The following is a 15,462-nucleotide window of genomic DNA, read 5'->3' on the forward strand; positions in this document are numbered from 1 at the left end:
GAGTGGGCCTCCTTGCATCCATCTTGTTTGGGACTCTCTGTGCTTCCTGGACTTGCATATCTATTTCCTTCACCAAATTAGGGAAGTTTTCTTTCACTCTTTTTTTCAAATAGATTTCCAATTCCTTGTTCTTTCTCTTCTCTTTCTGGCACCCCTGTGATGTGAATGTTGAACTCTCTTGAAGTTGTCCTGGAGGCTGCTTATACTGTCATCATTTGGGGGGGCGGATTCTTTTTTCTTCTTGTTCTTCTGATTTTGCTTCCTTATGTTCCAAATCATTGATTTGATTCTCAGCTTCACCCACTCTACTGTTGTTTCCCTGTTAATTGTTCTTCATTTCAATTAGTGTGTTCCTTGCTTCTGACTGAATCTTTTTTCCTGCTGTTGAGGTTATCACTAAGTTCCTTGAGCATCCTTATAACAAGTACTTTGAACTCTGCATCTGATAAATTGCTTATCTCCATTTTGTTTAATTAGCTCTTTTTCTGGAGCTTTGATCTGTTCTTTCATTTGCGTCATGTTTCATTGTCTCTTTGTTTTAGAAGCCTCTCTATGTTTGTCTATGTATTAAGTAGAGCTGCTTTGATTCTCTGTCTTGATAATGTGGCCTAATAGGTGTCCAATAGGTGTCACAGCCTCCCCTATCACCCAAGCTGAGTACTTGAGGTACACCCTTTGTGTAGGCTTAGTATACCCTTTTCTTGTAGTTGAGCATTGGTAGCTATTGGCAGATCAACGGGAGGGGTTTACCCAGACCAGTCAGCTGCAAGGACTGGCCATGACCACTGACCACAGCCTCCGCCCTTCCTGAAGAATCAGTTGTGCAGGGGCAGCATGGTAGTGCTCCAGCCTGGTCTATAGCTGGGTGCACTGGCCTTGGGTTTTTGAGGGCGGTGCAGGCCAGGGTCAGCCCCAACCTATATTTTGCTTGGGGTCACCCTGCCTGAGCTATAAAGCAATCTGAGATGGCTGCTACTTGTACTGGGCTTAAGGATTCCTAGGAGAAGCCAAATTGTGAATCAAGGCTGGCTGCTGCTAGTGCCAGGCCTTAGGCTCACTGAGGCCAGCTGTTGCTTATCTGAAAGGGTTTAAGAAGTTGTGTAGTATGAGCCAAGACCAGCCATTCATCTGGAAAAGGGGGTTGGGTGGGCTCTTACGTTGGGTGGGGTGAAGTCTCTGGGGATCTGCAAGGCTGGTCCAACTGTGTTAGCCAGGTTGATGGAGTCTCAGATATGGCACCAGCTTGCTGGTTCTGTGGCTGTGTTGGGGGAGGGTTTAGAAAAGGGCCAGTGGCCTCTGCAGTTTCTCTCTGTATGCCACTGGTTCCTTTCCAGCTGCTACCCTGGTGCTGGAGCTCCGAGGGAATAAGTTCAAGCAGGTGAGTCTCTGTGTGGGTCCTTTAAGAGGAACTGCTTAAGGCTCCGGCAGATTCTTCCACTAACTTAATCCCTGCCGTTTTTTTCAGCCAGAAGTTGTGAGGACCTCTCTTTCTGGCACTGGAACTTGGGCTGGGGGGTGGGCCTGGTGTGGGCCTGATGTGCGTCTGAGACTCCTCACTCCTGAGATATCCCTCCTGAATTTTTATTCACCACATGTGGGTTTGGGACCAGCCCATTCCATGTCTGTGCCCCTGGATGGATGGGGTTTCTTTAATTCCGTAGTTGTCAGCCTTCTATTTAATTCAATTTCTGACAGGAACCAGTGATAATTGTATGTTTTAGTTGTGATTTTGATGAGGTTGTACCAACACAGGCAAGCCATGTCTGCCTACACCTCCATATTGACTGGAAGTCAGCTCTCATCTTTAATTAATTTGTTGCCTTGGCCCCTTTTTGGGATAGGCAGTATAATTTAATCTTGAAATTGAGAGGGAAAAAATGGCTCTTGTTTAATGTGAAGTAATGTAACATATCAAAAAATATATATAATTAAATATCTGTGTATCATTTAAAGAATAACAACTCATTTTCCCTGTTCCTTAAAAACTAGAACATTAGCAAGATCTTAGAGTCCTTTGTTCCTCACTACTCCTCCCTCACTGGTAACCATTGTCCTGCTTTTGGGTTATTAATTCCCTAGGTTAATCAGGTTTGAAAGTTAGGGTTTTAACATGTATACATGTTTGTTTTGAAGGTATTGGGTTGGCTAAAATGTTTGTTTAGTTTTTTCTGAACGATGGCTCTAGTAGTGCTTAGTTTCTTTACCTTCATTTGAAACTATTTTGTTAAATTGTATTGTGACGGCTGTCATATCAGGGTGCATTTTAAAAAATTTATCAAAATTGGTAATTTTTGTGGAACCATTTTAATATTGAAGATGGAAGAAAATGTGCAATATTTTTTGGCATATTATGCTTTATTATTTCAAGAAAGGTAAAAATGCAACTGCAATGCAAAAAAAGATTTCTGCAGTGTATGGAGAAGGTGCTGTGACTGATCGAATCAGGTTTGCGAATTTTCTTGGTACTACTGACATTTTGGCCAAATAATTCTTTGCTGTGGGGCTATCTTATGCATTGGAGAATGTTTAGCCTCACCCCTGGCCTCTACCTACTAGAAGTCAATCGTGGGAGATAGCCAACATGCTCAAAATATCCAAATCAATAATGTTATTGGTGAAAATAAAAAATATGTCTTTTATTTTATGGAAAAAAAATATGGACTTTCAGCCAATAAAGCATGAAAGTTTTACCTTCCTGTATGTATCTGAAAGAAAATTAATATTTAATTTTCCTGCTTTTGAATATTTAAAAATAATCACACTATATTCTTTTTGAAAGTGATCACACATTTGAGAGTTGGTAATGTGCATAATTAACATATGATTTTTCCTAAATTTTACAAGAAGAACCTTTTGAAAGTAATTTTTAAAAATCCCACTGTATGATTTGTTATCTACACAAGTTATATCATTTGAAATAAGTGACCTCGTTCACATATTCTTACAATTAAATAATTATTTATTTAACTTCTATACTGAAGTAATTTCTATCCTCAAGGAAGTTAGCCTTTAGTAGGGAAAATAAGACCCTAAAAAAGTGATTAAGCATTTCAGTACAGTTTAATAATAGAAAAGATATAAGGAGGTATGGCGAAATTTTAAAGAATATTGCTGCAGAAGTATAGAGACATTCTGCACATTGTAGTGATCCCTAAACCCACTGGATACTTTTCACAGTTTCAGTTCTGGCTTTAGCATTTCTTGTGTCGATGATTATCTTCCACCCCCAACCGGTTAGTCTTTCCTCAACATGTTTTCCTTGTGTGTCCATCCCATACACAGCCTCCAAACTACTCTCCCCTGCACGACTGGGTAATGGCTGCCCAAGGTCTGTAGGATAAAGGCAAGGCAAAAGCCCTTTACATCTGGCTGTAAGTTAGAGAATGGGACAGTGTATTAAGGGGTCATGCTTACTTCATGGTGCTTCCAACATAGACAATTATCTTCTTTTAAGTATTCCATACTTAGAATTTTTAAAAAATGATTATAGTACTGTCAGGTTTTTAGAACAAATGTAATATTAATAGCTAACGTCTGTTAGAGTCCAATATAAATGAACAAAACGTAATCCGAGGGGGTTTTAGCAGTACAGATCTCTATATATTCTTAAATTTGCCTGTTACACTGCTTACATTAGCCACTTCCTTTTGGTTTTGAAGTGGCATTCTCCTAGTGGAACTTATTTTTCTGCTTCTTTCACTAGATGGTGCTAATCCACCTTGGTGAGCTAGGTTGTTTTCCTAAAACCAGCTTTAATGATTCTTTGGAAAGAAAGTAAGAGAAACATAGGCTAGCAGTTTGAGGATTGTATTTGTAATTTCTGTAAATTCACAGGGAAATTTACAGAAAATAAGATACTTACTGTCTAGTGAAGTCAGGGAGGCAGGCTGGCTGGGCTGGGAACGCACACCTACAAAGTGAAAGAACAGCGGTTGCTTCTCCGTGTGCAGGAGTCTCTTATTTGTTGTAATGTTGTTCTCTGGAGCATATACTTTGAATTCTACATTCAAGAAATTACTTTTTTTTGCATTTAAAAATAACCCATTATTTGTATATATTTTTGTTATTTATAATCGCTATTGTTACCATTTTTTAGGTATGAGCTCATTTTTAATTTTCAGTTAAATCTATTAAGTTTATATGTCACTTTAACATATTCCATTATAACTGCCTAAGTAATAAAGTAAATAAGGAATATAGGGGTTATTAATTAGTATATCTATGTTAGTATAAGATATATACTATATGATAGCTGTATGTATGTGGGTTTTCATGGTATAGGTAGGTATAGTTTATAGATAACATATCTAAGTTAACTCTGTTTTATTTGTCATTGTGTAGTAGACTAGCATTAACTTATAGTAGAATCATTACCATTACTTGATAATGCTAAATAGAGGCAAAACTGTAGGGTTTGGAATCCTAAGTTCAAGTCTTATTCTGGCTCATTAATTTAGTATTTTTAATGAGTCCATTTGATCATTTAATCACTCATCTCAAATAATTGTTAAGCGTTTTTATTCTGTAGGAGTTATGCCAAGCCGTGGAAAAACATATCAGTAAATGTCTGTACCTTCCACTCATAGTAGGGAACAAGACAACGGCTAATTATAATGAAGTGTGATAAATACTGTGATGAGGAAGAACCTTGAGTACACAGAAGACAAGCTGTAACCCATGCTCGGATTGTATTGTACTTCTTTGTAGTACTTACTATAGCTGTAGTAATTGGTCAACTGTATAAGTGATTTGTTTAGGTCTTTTTCTCCAACCAGATCCTGAGGACCATCTGTCTTGTTCATTGCAGTACCCCTAGCACCTTGTGGAAAATTTTGTTTCTAGATGGACTGATACTTATTTTAAAAAATGAAGGCTAGGCACAGCTTATGGAAGAAGCACTGTTTGAGTAGAGACTTAATGGATGAATGAAGTCATGCCCAGGGAATATGTGCTGAGAAATGTCTGCTGGGCAATTTTGTCCTTATGTGACTATCAGAGTGCACTTACACAAACCTAGATGGTATAGCCTGCTGCACGCCTAAGCTATCTGGTATAGTCTATTGCTCTTAGGCTACAAATCTATACAGCATAATAATCTGAAAGGGGAAAACAACCCACCCTGTTTTCAACTTCATTGATCAGTCTGGCCTTCCTCAGCAACCTCAGCTTGCTTCTGTGCAGCTCCACGGCTGTTGCGACTCCTGGCATTTACTGACCTGCTTCATGCCCATCAAGGACGCTCTTCACCATGGTGGCCACTTGCACCAGCTCACTCTTCTATTTCCGTAGTTCTGCTACAGAAAATCAGGATGTTCGCATTAGGGCTGCTGCACCGCACAGTCTGGGGAAATTGTAACACTGTAACCTATTTTGTTGGTGCACTCTGAGGTTTTCCAACACAATTCCTGAAATGGGGTTTAGCCAGATTTCCCAGAACTAGACTTTTCTTATTATATACATAAATGTTTGGAAATCTTTATGGTTCTTTTAAGAAATTAATCAACCTTGAGGTTTATTTTAAAGGATAGATCTTTTTCACCTTTTTCATTATCCTAAAGTTTTTCACCAAAGATTTACTTAAATATTTTGATTTACAAAGGTTTACTTGGATATCAATCTTGAGATTAAAGTCCCTTGAGATTCAAGTCCCCATAGTAGACTGCTTTTTCATCTCTAGGAGGACTTTCTCTTATTTCAGTAGAACAATGACTTGAAATCCTGCTGACTGCTCATCAGAAACTCTGGAGGACAGAAGGCAGTGGGACAGCACTTCTTCATCTGAGCTGACACACTTCCGTCCTTACTGTGGCTCAGGTTAAGAACTGGAGTCATTTCTAGTTCTTTTCTTTTTCTCAAAATTCACATTCAACTCAACAACAAATCTTATCTCCAACTTCTATTTAAATCTCCACCCAAGTTCTTCTAGGCTTGCTTTTGATTTATATATGACAGCAGGAATAGATGGTTTGGGAGCTAGTTTGGAAGAAACATTTAAAGAAAAGTAAAACCTGCTGGGGCTGAAACTATTCCAGACCTGAGGTAAACCTGGAAAGTTCCTAGTTAATTTTCAAGAACTCAGTGAAACATTAATACAAAGAGATGACATTCTGAGGGCCCACGTTCACTGTCTGCTGCCAGAAGGTGGGTCCCCCATTAGGGATTTATACATACCCCAGGTTCCTGTGAGCACCACCGTAGAGCCCCACTCCCAGTGGCAACTCCAGCCACTGAGTTTTGGCGTGGCTTATTATGTAGCATTTTTGTGACAACAGCTGACTGATACAGAGTTGCGAATATTTTTTACCATGTTACTTATGGGAAAAAAAGTTGACTTGTGATTATTCAAAGAACCTTCGTTGGATGGACAAGGATCCTAAGCTTTCCCAGCACTGTTGGGGTCAGATAACTCTTCGTTTCAGGGGGTTGTCTTATGTGTGGTAGGATGCTCAGCAGTGCCCCTGACTTCTGTGAACTGTATGCCAGAGGCACCCCACCCCCAGCTGTGGCAACCATAAATGTCCGCAGACATTGACTAATGGCCTCTGGGGGCAAATTACCCCAGCTGAGAATCACTGAGTCAGAAGGCAGATTGGGTTTAGAATGAGAATGAATTTTCCTACAGTGACTGTTTGAATGAAGTAAACTCCTAAAATGGAAGTATTTGAAGTGGACCCTGTGGGATCTACTTTTTCATCGCATAGGGGACTAGATCTACAGCCTCTAAGGGCCTTCCCACCGACTCCACACTGTTGAACTCATTATTGAGGAGAGAATTTCTTTGTTCTTCAACATTTTCTAGAAGGACCTTAAACATAAAATTACATCCTTGGCAGTCCTTTTGGCTCATAAACATACTTTGAGGGCATTTTCATAAATATAAAATGGTAAATGCTACTTAAACACCTGTAATCACTCAAATTGTTTTCAGGACATGTTCTTTATGATCTGGTTGGTATTAAGTACTGTGCCTTAATGCCTTAGAGTACTGTGCCTTTCTTATGCCTATGTAATGTGAGATGATTTTTAAATCTCTTTTTAATCTTGGAGAATGTTATTTGATTAGTAATATATGTATACCTGTATTACAATAAACTAGGTCACAGAATTCTCTTACATTTTTTAAAGCAAAAGTTTAAAGTTAAACCCCTATTACAGGAAAGGCATTTTCAGAAACATTAATTTAGTTCTGTGGCCTGACTTCTACTTGGGCTAGGTCATTAGAGATTGCTCAAGAATCCAGAGAGTTTCTGCAGTCAAGAGGGATGGAGAAGAGTCTCTCACTTCACAAAACCCTGACATCTGGACCCTTCTCTTACTTGGGGAAAAAAAAAAAAGAAAGAAAGCAAGCCAGAAGCCCATTGTTAATCACATGCTGTGTGTTGCTGCCACCACCCAGCAGCAGCCCTTGGCTCTCTCTGGCACAGTTAGAGATACCCCAGAGTCAGGGGAAATCAGAAGATAGCAGTCTCTGTGCTGGCAGACCCTGTATTAGAATTAGCTGCTGTCCTAGGCTATTGCCTTTGCAAGGACAGAAAAGTAGGTATCAGGAATGAGGGAGAGAGGGACAGATGTGAAAATGAGGATATTTATGAACCTGGGCTAGAGCATTTGGGGTATATTCAGGAAGGATAAAAGAACCAAATAGTTAAATGTAGCCTCTTAAAGATAACACTGAAACATTTTACTTAGGAATGGGTTAAATTGAAACATTCTATACCAAGAGAATTTGATTTAAAAGATTATTAGAAGAGGAAGTCCATCATTGAATTTGACAGCGCAATTTCACACATACCATACTTACTAGAATTGTTCAGCTTTCTGTTTAGTGTTTTAAAACATTACAAATTATGGAAACTCCTTTCATTAATCTGGATTATAAACTAATTTTGATAACCTTATGGTTAATTTAGGGAAGTTTTTTCTACTTTTAAGGACATTAGAGCAAACAAATTTTAGGGTTAGAGTCACTGAAGGACTTTTATAATTTTCTATTTAGGAACATGAAATGAGAAAGTTTTGTAATTAAAAGATAATACCCTATTTCTATTTGGAGTTAATTCCATTTACTGGAGAGGAGTATCAGAATGGTATGTTTGTAGCTCTAGTTATATATACATTTGTGGCAGAATAGTTTAGATATCCAGGTCCTGGTTTCTGTTGGACCTCTAACCAGTTGTGGAGAGAATAAACAATAAAATCCCAGTATTCCAAGTAACACGTTATAATAGTATAGAGACTTAAAATGACCATGGAAGCCAGCCAGAAGATAGTGCAAGCTGAATAAATAAGCAGTCAAGTAGAAGTTACAGTGTGTCAGTAATTATCCAGGAGGTCCCTGTTAGATATTGTGCTGATAAGACAGTAAACTGAAAAGATGGGGCAGAATTCCATGAGATGGTGTTTTGTGCACCACGATACCCCCAGTACCTGGAACAGTGCCTGGCATAGACGGGTGTAGACATAGACTTGACTTTGGAGACAGGGTCAACCCATCAAAGGTTTTTTTGGTTTTTGTTTTTTTGCAGGAAAGGGCCTTGCAAACAGAAATACGGACTTAGAATTTGAAAGAAAGGTCAGGGCTAATCATATCTTGAGGATCCTTCCCTAGGTTAGAGCATTTCCCAAGTAGTCGAGCTCCGGGACCTGACCATAGGAGCACGATTGGCTGTTTTCAGTGTTCCTTTTGTGGTAACGCACAGACAAATGTAAGCTGACAGACAGATGACATATTTGTGGTGTCATTGCTTTCTCTTGACATTTAATTGACATCTAGGTTTTAGAAAAACCTTAGAGTGTGAGCATCTGTGCCTGTGTAGGTTATAGTTTCTACCCTGGTCTTTTCTGATATAAACTTAACTCCTGAGTGTCTTCAGTGGTCTCAACTCTTCACCGCCACGCCACCAGACAGATGAAGCGTCTTAGGACAGCTTCCCTTTCTGGGATCATCACTGGGATTAAAATGTATCATTTTAGTTTAGTTTGCCATTGTCCCAGAGTTAAAAAAAAATCCCCCTTCTACTTTAGTTAAAGCATTCACCATCATTTACAGAAATGGTGGCATGCTGTCATGAGATGGAACGACTTTTCTCCATCCACAACAGTTTTGTCTTTTAATCTTGTTTTGTGTGTTTTTGACTTTGCATAAGTGAAGTAATAGTCATTTTTTCACAAGGTGCTTTTTTCTTCCACTCAGCATTATATGCTTGAGATCATTTATACTGCAGATCATACAGTATTCCACGTGTGGATACACTACAGTTTGTGTATTCTGGTAATGATGGACATTTTTTGTTGCTGCAAATAGTGCTGATGTAAATACTCACATGTATACCTCCTCATGAAAATATGTGGGAGTTTCTCCAGGGCAGCAGTTCTTAAACTTGACTGCATCAGAATCAACCAGAGGGCTGTGTAAATGGGTTCCTGGGCTCATTGCACCTCCATCTGTAAGTCTGGGTTGGGTCTCAAGAATTTGCATTTCTAACAAGTTCTCAGGTGCTAACCTTCTATTGATTTCAACTGCTTCAGAGCATAGATTTACCTGCAGAATTGCCAGAGTGAAATAGAGAATACAGATTTTAACTTGAGTAGGTAATGCTAGATTGTTTTCCTGCCAGCAGTGTGAAAGAGAATCATCAGACTTAAATTTTTGCCAGACTGGTAGGTGTTAATGGTATCTTGTTAAATGGCTGAAAAAGGGAAATCTGTATGTCTTTATTTTTTATGTTAAAGCTTTCAGAATATGTGGAACTTGACCATTTTAAATGGAAGAATGTTATCCAGGACACACACAATATTCCACAGGAAAGGCTGTGTGTGCTAATCAAATTCAATTTCAGTTGCTAAACAAGAATCTTCAGTAATTATTGTAATGTTTAGTATTCTTCCTTTGGCCTTTTAAAAAAAATCCAAGGAGAAATTTTACTTCAGTGAAAAGACTTGTTTAAACTGAAGATATTCCTTTTAATTGAGGAAAGTCTCTCTTAATGAGTATAGAAGGCTAATTTAGAAAGAGCTGATTAGATATCACATATTGCATCATTCCTCAGAGGAACTCCTTGAAAGCCAGATTCAAGTTGTCTTTTTAATAGGTTCACAGTCTAGAGTAGCTCCTGCAGAGCTGACCCCTTGTTCAGAAGTGTTGCTTTCTGAGTTACCGTTGGAGCGAATGTGTGTCTCGCGGTCCTGCTTCCACCTGTCAGTAAGCCCTCACAGTGGTGTGGTCTACCCCAAGGGCCTATGTGTCATGACCAGGTGTTCAGTGGGCTTTGGCATCGGCTGTTCGTATAACTAGGCACTAATGGGTGACTGTCTTTCAGCTTTCATGACGCTGGTTATCATATTGCTGCACATGTTCTGGGGCATTGTATTTTTTGATGGCTGTGAGAAGAAAAATTGGTACACCCTTCTGGTAGTTCTTCTAACCCACCTGCTGGTGTCGGCCCTGGTGAGTATCGCCACTGTGCTCAAACTGTTCTTTGGAGCTCAAGTCCACATGTCTCAAATGGTAGCTTCCATTCTAAATGGAAAATGCATGCTCATGGGAAAATGAGGAAATCCAGAAAAGCTGTTTAAAAGAATGGATGAATGCCCTGGCTGGTGTGGTTCAGTGGATTGAGCACTGGTCTGTGAATCCAAAGGTCGCTGGTTTGATCCCCAGTCAGGGCACATGCCTGGGTTGCAGGCCCAGTCCCTAGTTGGGGATGTACAAGAGGTAACCACGTATTAATGTTTCTCTCCCTCTCTTTCTCCCTCCCTTTTCCTCTCTCTAAAAATAAATAAGATCTTGTAAAAAAAGAATGGATGAATGATAAATCATCTAAGTCTTACTAGAGAAAGACAACTATTTGTTGGTTGATCTCATTAAAGATTTTTTTCTAGTGTCTCTTTTTTAGTGGATATAATCAAATCTAAAATAGTCTTGCACTAGGGTTTGCCATGGAACACGTGTTAAGCAATTTGCATGTTCCTGTAAATCCTTTTAACATATACATTTTAATGGCTTCATATCATTACATAAAGATTATATTATAGAGTGCTTAAGTGACTCATGCCTTCTGTTGCTACTTTTGGTTATTATAATGTTGTCTTGGACATTTTGTACATGAAACTTTTTCAATATGTTGTTCCAAGGAATGGAATTATGAAGTCAAATGGCATGAATAGTTCTAAAGCCCTTGATACAAATTGCTAAAATAATGTCCACAGGCTTGTACCATTTTTACTCTCTCTGATTGATAACAAGAGTGACCATTGCATTCCCTTCTCTCTGACATTACAGTAATGCCAGTTTTTAAAAGAAATGTTTAAAATAAAACTTGACTAGATGCATTTGTAAGTACTATCGAATACCTTGGGTCTGACTTTTATTACAGTTTGTCAGATATTTACATCAGAATTCTCCCCATCACTGCCTTATCCAGACTCTTATTATTTTTCATCTAAAGGATTTAAAAGCTTTCTTCTGATGGTGTCCTGCCTCATGTTGCTCTCCTCTCCATCCCCTTAGAATCTGTATCAGGTGTTCTTATACCACCCTCCTTTTCTTCTTACCCAATCTGATTGCCTCTCCCACTAAAGCCTTCCAGTGATGCAGGCTACTAATGTTTCCCTTAATATGATGGCAACTATGTAAAGTCAAATTTTAATGAACAAAGACTGGAAAGAATGCTTTAAAATATTAACAACATTTATCACTGGGTGGATTCTTTTATTCTACATAGTTTTTGGCATGTTCCAAATTTTCTACAACATATATTTATTTATTTATTCATTCATTCATTTATTTATTTATTTAAAGATTTTATTTATTTTTAGAGAGGGGAAGGGAGGGAGAAAGGGAAAGAAACATCAATTTGTGTTTGCCTCTTGAGCACCTCCTACTGGGGACCTGGCCTGCAACCCAGGCATGTGCCCTAGGCTGGAAATTGAACTGGTAACCCCTTGCTTCGCAGGCTTACACTCAGTTCACTGAAACACTCCCAGAGCTGCTCCCACACCCAAGGCCAGCCTTCTGCATGGACCACCTCACATGCCCTCCCTCTCACACGCCCTCCCTGCTCAGGCCCTGCACCTGCTTCTGTGGCTGCATGCCACCTCCCTGTAAGCCCAGGGCAGGACTGTTACTGTATTCCCTCCACCACCCAGGGCCCAGGGTCCATCCTGGGGAAAGCCTCACCCTGTCCTGGTTGTCAGGAAGAATGGGGCCTCAGGGCAGCCTCCTTGCGGGGCAGAGGGACCACAAGCAACATACATTTTATAATCAGAAAGAAGTTACATGAAAAAGCAAATGTCTTCCTTATGGATCCAATTGACCATTCATTTGACAAATAATTTGTTGAGTGCTTTCTATGTTCCAGGTACTATTCTAGGTGAACAAAACAATTTAGTGACCAGACTAAAGATCCCTGTCTTTGTAATCTAGTGGGGAGAGAGAGGCAATAAGCAAGAGACATAATCAGAAAATGTATAGTGTGCCAGAAGTGATAGGTACTGTGGAAGAAAGGAGGGGTAGAGAAGGTTATAAGGGATCCAGAGTGTGGGAGACGGAGGGATGTCGAATTTTTTGAATGAGGTAGTCAGAGTAGGCTTCCTTGTGAAGGTGCCACTTGAGCAAAGACATGAAACAGAGTTGGTTATGTAGCTGTCTGGAAACAGAGCATCCTGAATTGAGCAGCCAAAGGCAGAAGGTTGAGCATGTCTTTATATATTTATTGGACATTTGGATAATCCTTTTGTAAAGTGCCTGTTCAAGTCCTTTGCCCATCATTCTATTGGGTTGTGTCTCTTTTTTTGTTTTGATTTTTAGGGGGTCTTTATGTATTATTTAAAAGATGCATTTGTTAGGTGTATGTATTGCAAATACCTTCTTTTGCAAGGTGGTTTGTCTTCTTTTTTTAAATATTTTATTTATTTATTTTTAGAGAGGGAAGGGAGGGAGAAAGAGAGAGAGAAACATCAATATGTGGTTGCTGGGGGTCATGGCCTGCAACCCAGGCATGTACCCTGACTGGGAATCGAACCTGCAACACTTTGGTTCTCAGCCCGCACTCAATCCACTGAGCTACGCCAGCCAGGGTGGTTTGTCTTTATATTCTCCTAATGTCTTTTCACGAACAAAATTTATTCAATGTAGTCTAATCAACTTTTTCTTTATGGTTTACATTTAAAATGTAATAGATTTGATGTATAGAATTATTCTGGAAAAGAATCCAGAAAATGTTCAATGCCTACCATGCCCATAGATGCCTCTTGAGAAAAATATTCTTTCTACACAAGGTGCTACCTGCAAAGTTAGCCTGTTTCTACAGCCAGAGCTGATAGGCAGGGCTGGTGCTTAGCCAGGGACTTGTGCAGGGAGGGGGAGCGTGAGGAAAGTGAGGAGCTTCAGAGGCACTCCCCTATCGCCAGTACACAGAGGTGTGTGGTGACAAACTGACCCCATCAGATCCTGTCCTTTGTTTTTTTAAAAACATTTTATTTTTTAAAATATTTTATTTATTTTTTTTTTTTAGAAAGGGAAGGGAGGGAGAAAGAGAGAGAGAGAGACATCAATGTGCGGTGTCTGGGGGTTATGGCCTGCAACCCAGGCATGTACCCTGGCTGGGAATCGAACCTGCGACACTTTGGATCGCAGCTCATGCTCAATCCACTGAGCTACACCAGCCAGGGCTAAAAACATTTTATTTTTTAAAGAGAGGGAAAGGGAGGGAGAAACAGGGAGAGAAACATCGATCAATCGGTTGTCTTTCACACAAACTGGGAACCTGGCCCGCAACCCAGGCATGTGCCCTGACCTGGGATCGATCCAGAGGTCTTTCAGTTCTCAGGCCAGTGCTCAACTCGCTGAGCCACACCAGCCAGGGCAATCCTCTCCTTCGTTAAGTGACTAGATGGGAACCGGTCTTCCCACTTATCCTGTCCTAGCAGAGGATCCTTCCCCTTGTCAAAGGTCAGTTCCCTGACTTGGGGCTAGACCTAATTCTTTCCTGCTTAAGTCAAGTCATTCAGCTCCCCTACCTAGAACACTTTGTGAGGACACAATTCACTTCTTCAATTGTGTCCTCTTTCCTATATCACCAGCTTTTCCATCTCCTCATCAGCTAATTGCCTTTTCCCCTTTTCACCACCACCCTTTTCTTCCTGTTCCCCATCAAAACAAAACTCAGTTTATCCCCCCAAATTCTGTCTTCACTTCTTTACCTCTCATACTTCTGGTTCAGTCTGGCATCTTCTCAGCCACCCCTTTAAAACTGTACCTGTCAGGGTCAAAAGGACCTCCTTTTTTCCAGATCTAATGGACATTGCTCTTTTTTCACCCTAGTAACCTTAAAAAGAGTTCACCACCCTCTCTTTGAAATGGTGTTCTCTTTTGATTTCCGCATTACGCTGTCCTGATTTTCCTTTCACCTCTGTTTGCTCTTCTCAGACTCCTTTGCTGACTCTTATTCACTTAGTCAAGCCACTAGAATGGTGCTGACAACTCTAATTTGCTCCTGCCATAGCACAAATAATTTATAAGTGTTCTCAGGCGTTGGTCTTGACTTCTCTTTCCCCTTCTCTCTACAGTAACTCCATGGGTAATCACACTCATGGCTGTGGCTTTAAATGCCATGCGTGGACTGTGCCTCTATATTTCTTTCTCGAGTCCAGACCTCTCCTCCCCTGTACTCATATATCTAACTTCTTACCTGACACCTGCCTTTTGAAATCTCACAGGTAAGTCACTCTTAGCATGTCTTCTTTGAACTTGATTCTCACCCACCACTTCAAGCTTGATCTTCTTCAAGTCTTTGTTATCTCATTAAAAGCACCACCATTTACCTAAAGCCTGAAACCTGGAAGTTATTCTTGGCCTCTCACTATCCCTCATACTCCCTCCATTAGCAAGTCCTGTCAGTTCTTACCATCCACTCTCCATCTCTACCTTCACCACTGTGGTCTAACTCACCCTCAGGTACTCTCCCCATCCAGTGAAAAATCTTTCTAACTAGTCTCACTGCTTTCATCACAGCCTCCCTTAACCCTTCTCTGCAGTTTAAAAAATCTAAGTCATTCAGCTCCCCTACCTAAAACACTTTGTGACCCTCCATTGCCCTACATGTAAAATCCACATTTCTTTTTTTTTTAAGATTTTTTAAAGATTTTATTTACTTATTTTTAGAGAGGGAAGGGAGGGAGAAAGAGAGAGAGAGAGAAACATCAATGTGCGGTTGCTGGGGGCTGTGGCCTGCAACCCAGGCATGTGCCTTGACTGGGAATCAAACCTGTGATGCTTTGGTTCACAGCCCATGCTCAATCCACTGAGCTATGCCAGCCAGGTAAAATCCACATTTCTTTTTTTTTAGATTTTTTTTTATTTATTTATTTTTAGAGAGGGAAGGGAGGGAGATAGAAAGAAAGAAAGAGAGAGAGAGAGAGACATCAATGTGCGGTTGCTGGGGGTTATGGCCTGCAACCCAG

At 40.0% G+C, this 15,462-nt stretch overlaps 1 protein-coding gene across 8 annotated transcripts in view; it reads left to right on the forward strand.

Moving 5' to 3' along the window:
* Nucleotides 1-15,462, forward strand: part of APH1B (aph-1 homolog B, gamma-secretase subunit) — a 56,321-nt gene that overhangs the window by 10,012 nt on the left and 30,847 nt on the right. For 7 of the 8 annotated variants that reach the window (XM_028506607.2, XM_028506609.2, XM_028506608.2 and 4 more), the window contains one exon: nucleotides 10,320-10,447. The exons of the other annotated variant lie outside the window; for it this stretch is intronic. In XM_028506607.2, the coding sequence (XP_028362408.1) occupies nucleotides 10,320-10,447 (128 nt within the window). The remainder of the gene's footprint in view (nucleotides 1-10,319; nucleotides 10,448-15,462) is intronic. 8 annotated transcript variants of the gene reach the window in all.

Source organism: Phyllostomus discolor, chromosome 1 (genome assembly GCF_004126475.2).
Source record: "Phyllostomus discolor isolate MPI-MPIP mPhyDis1 chromosome 1, mPhyDis1.pri.v3, whole genome shotgun sequence".
Classification (NCBI taxonomy): Eukaryota; Metazoa; Chordata; class Mammalia; order Chiroptera; family Phyllostomidae; genus Phyllostomus; species Phyllostomus discolor.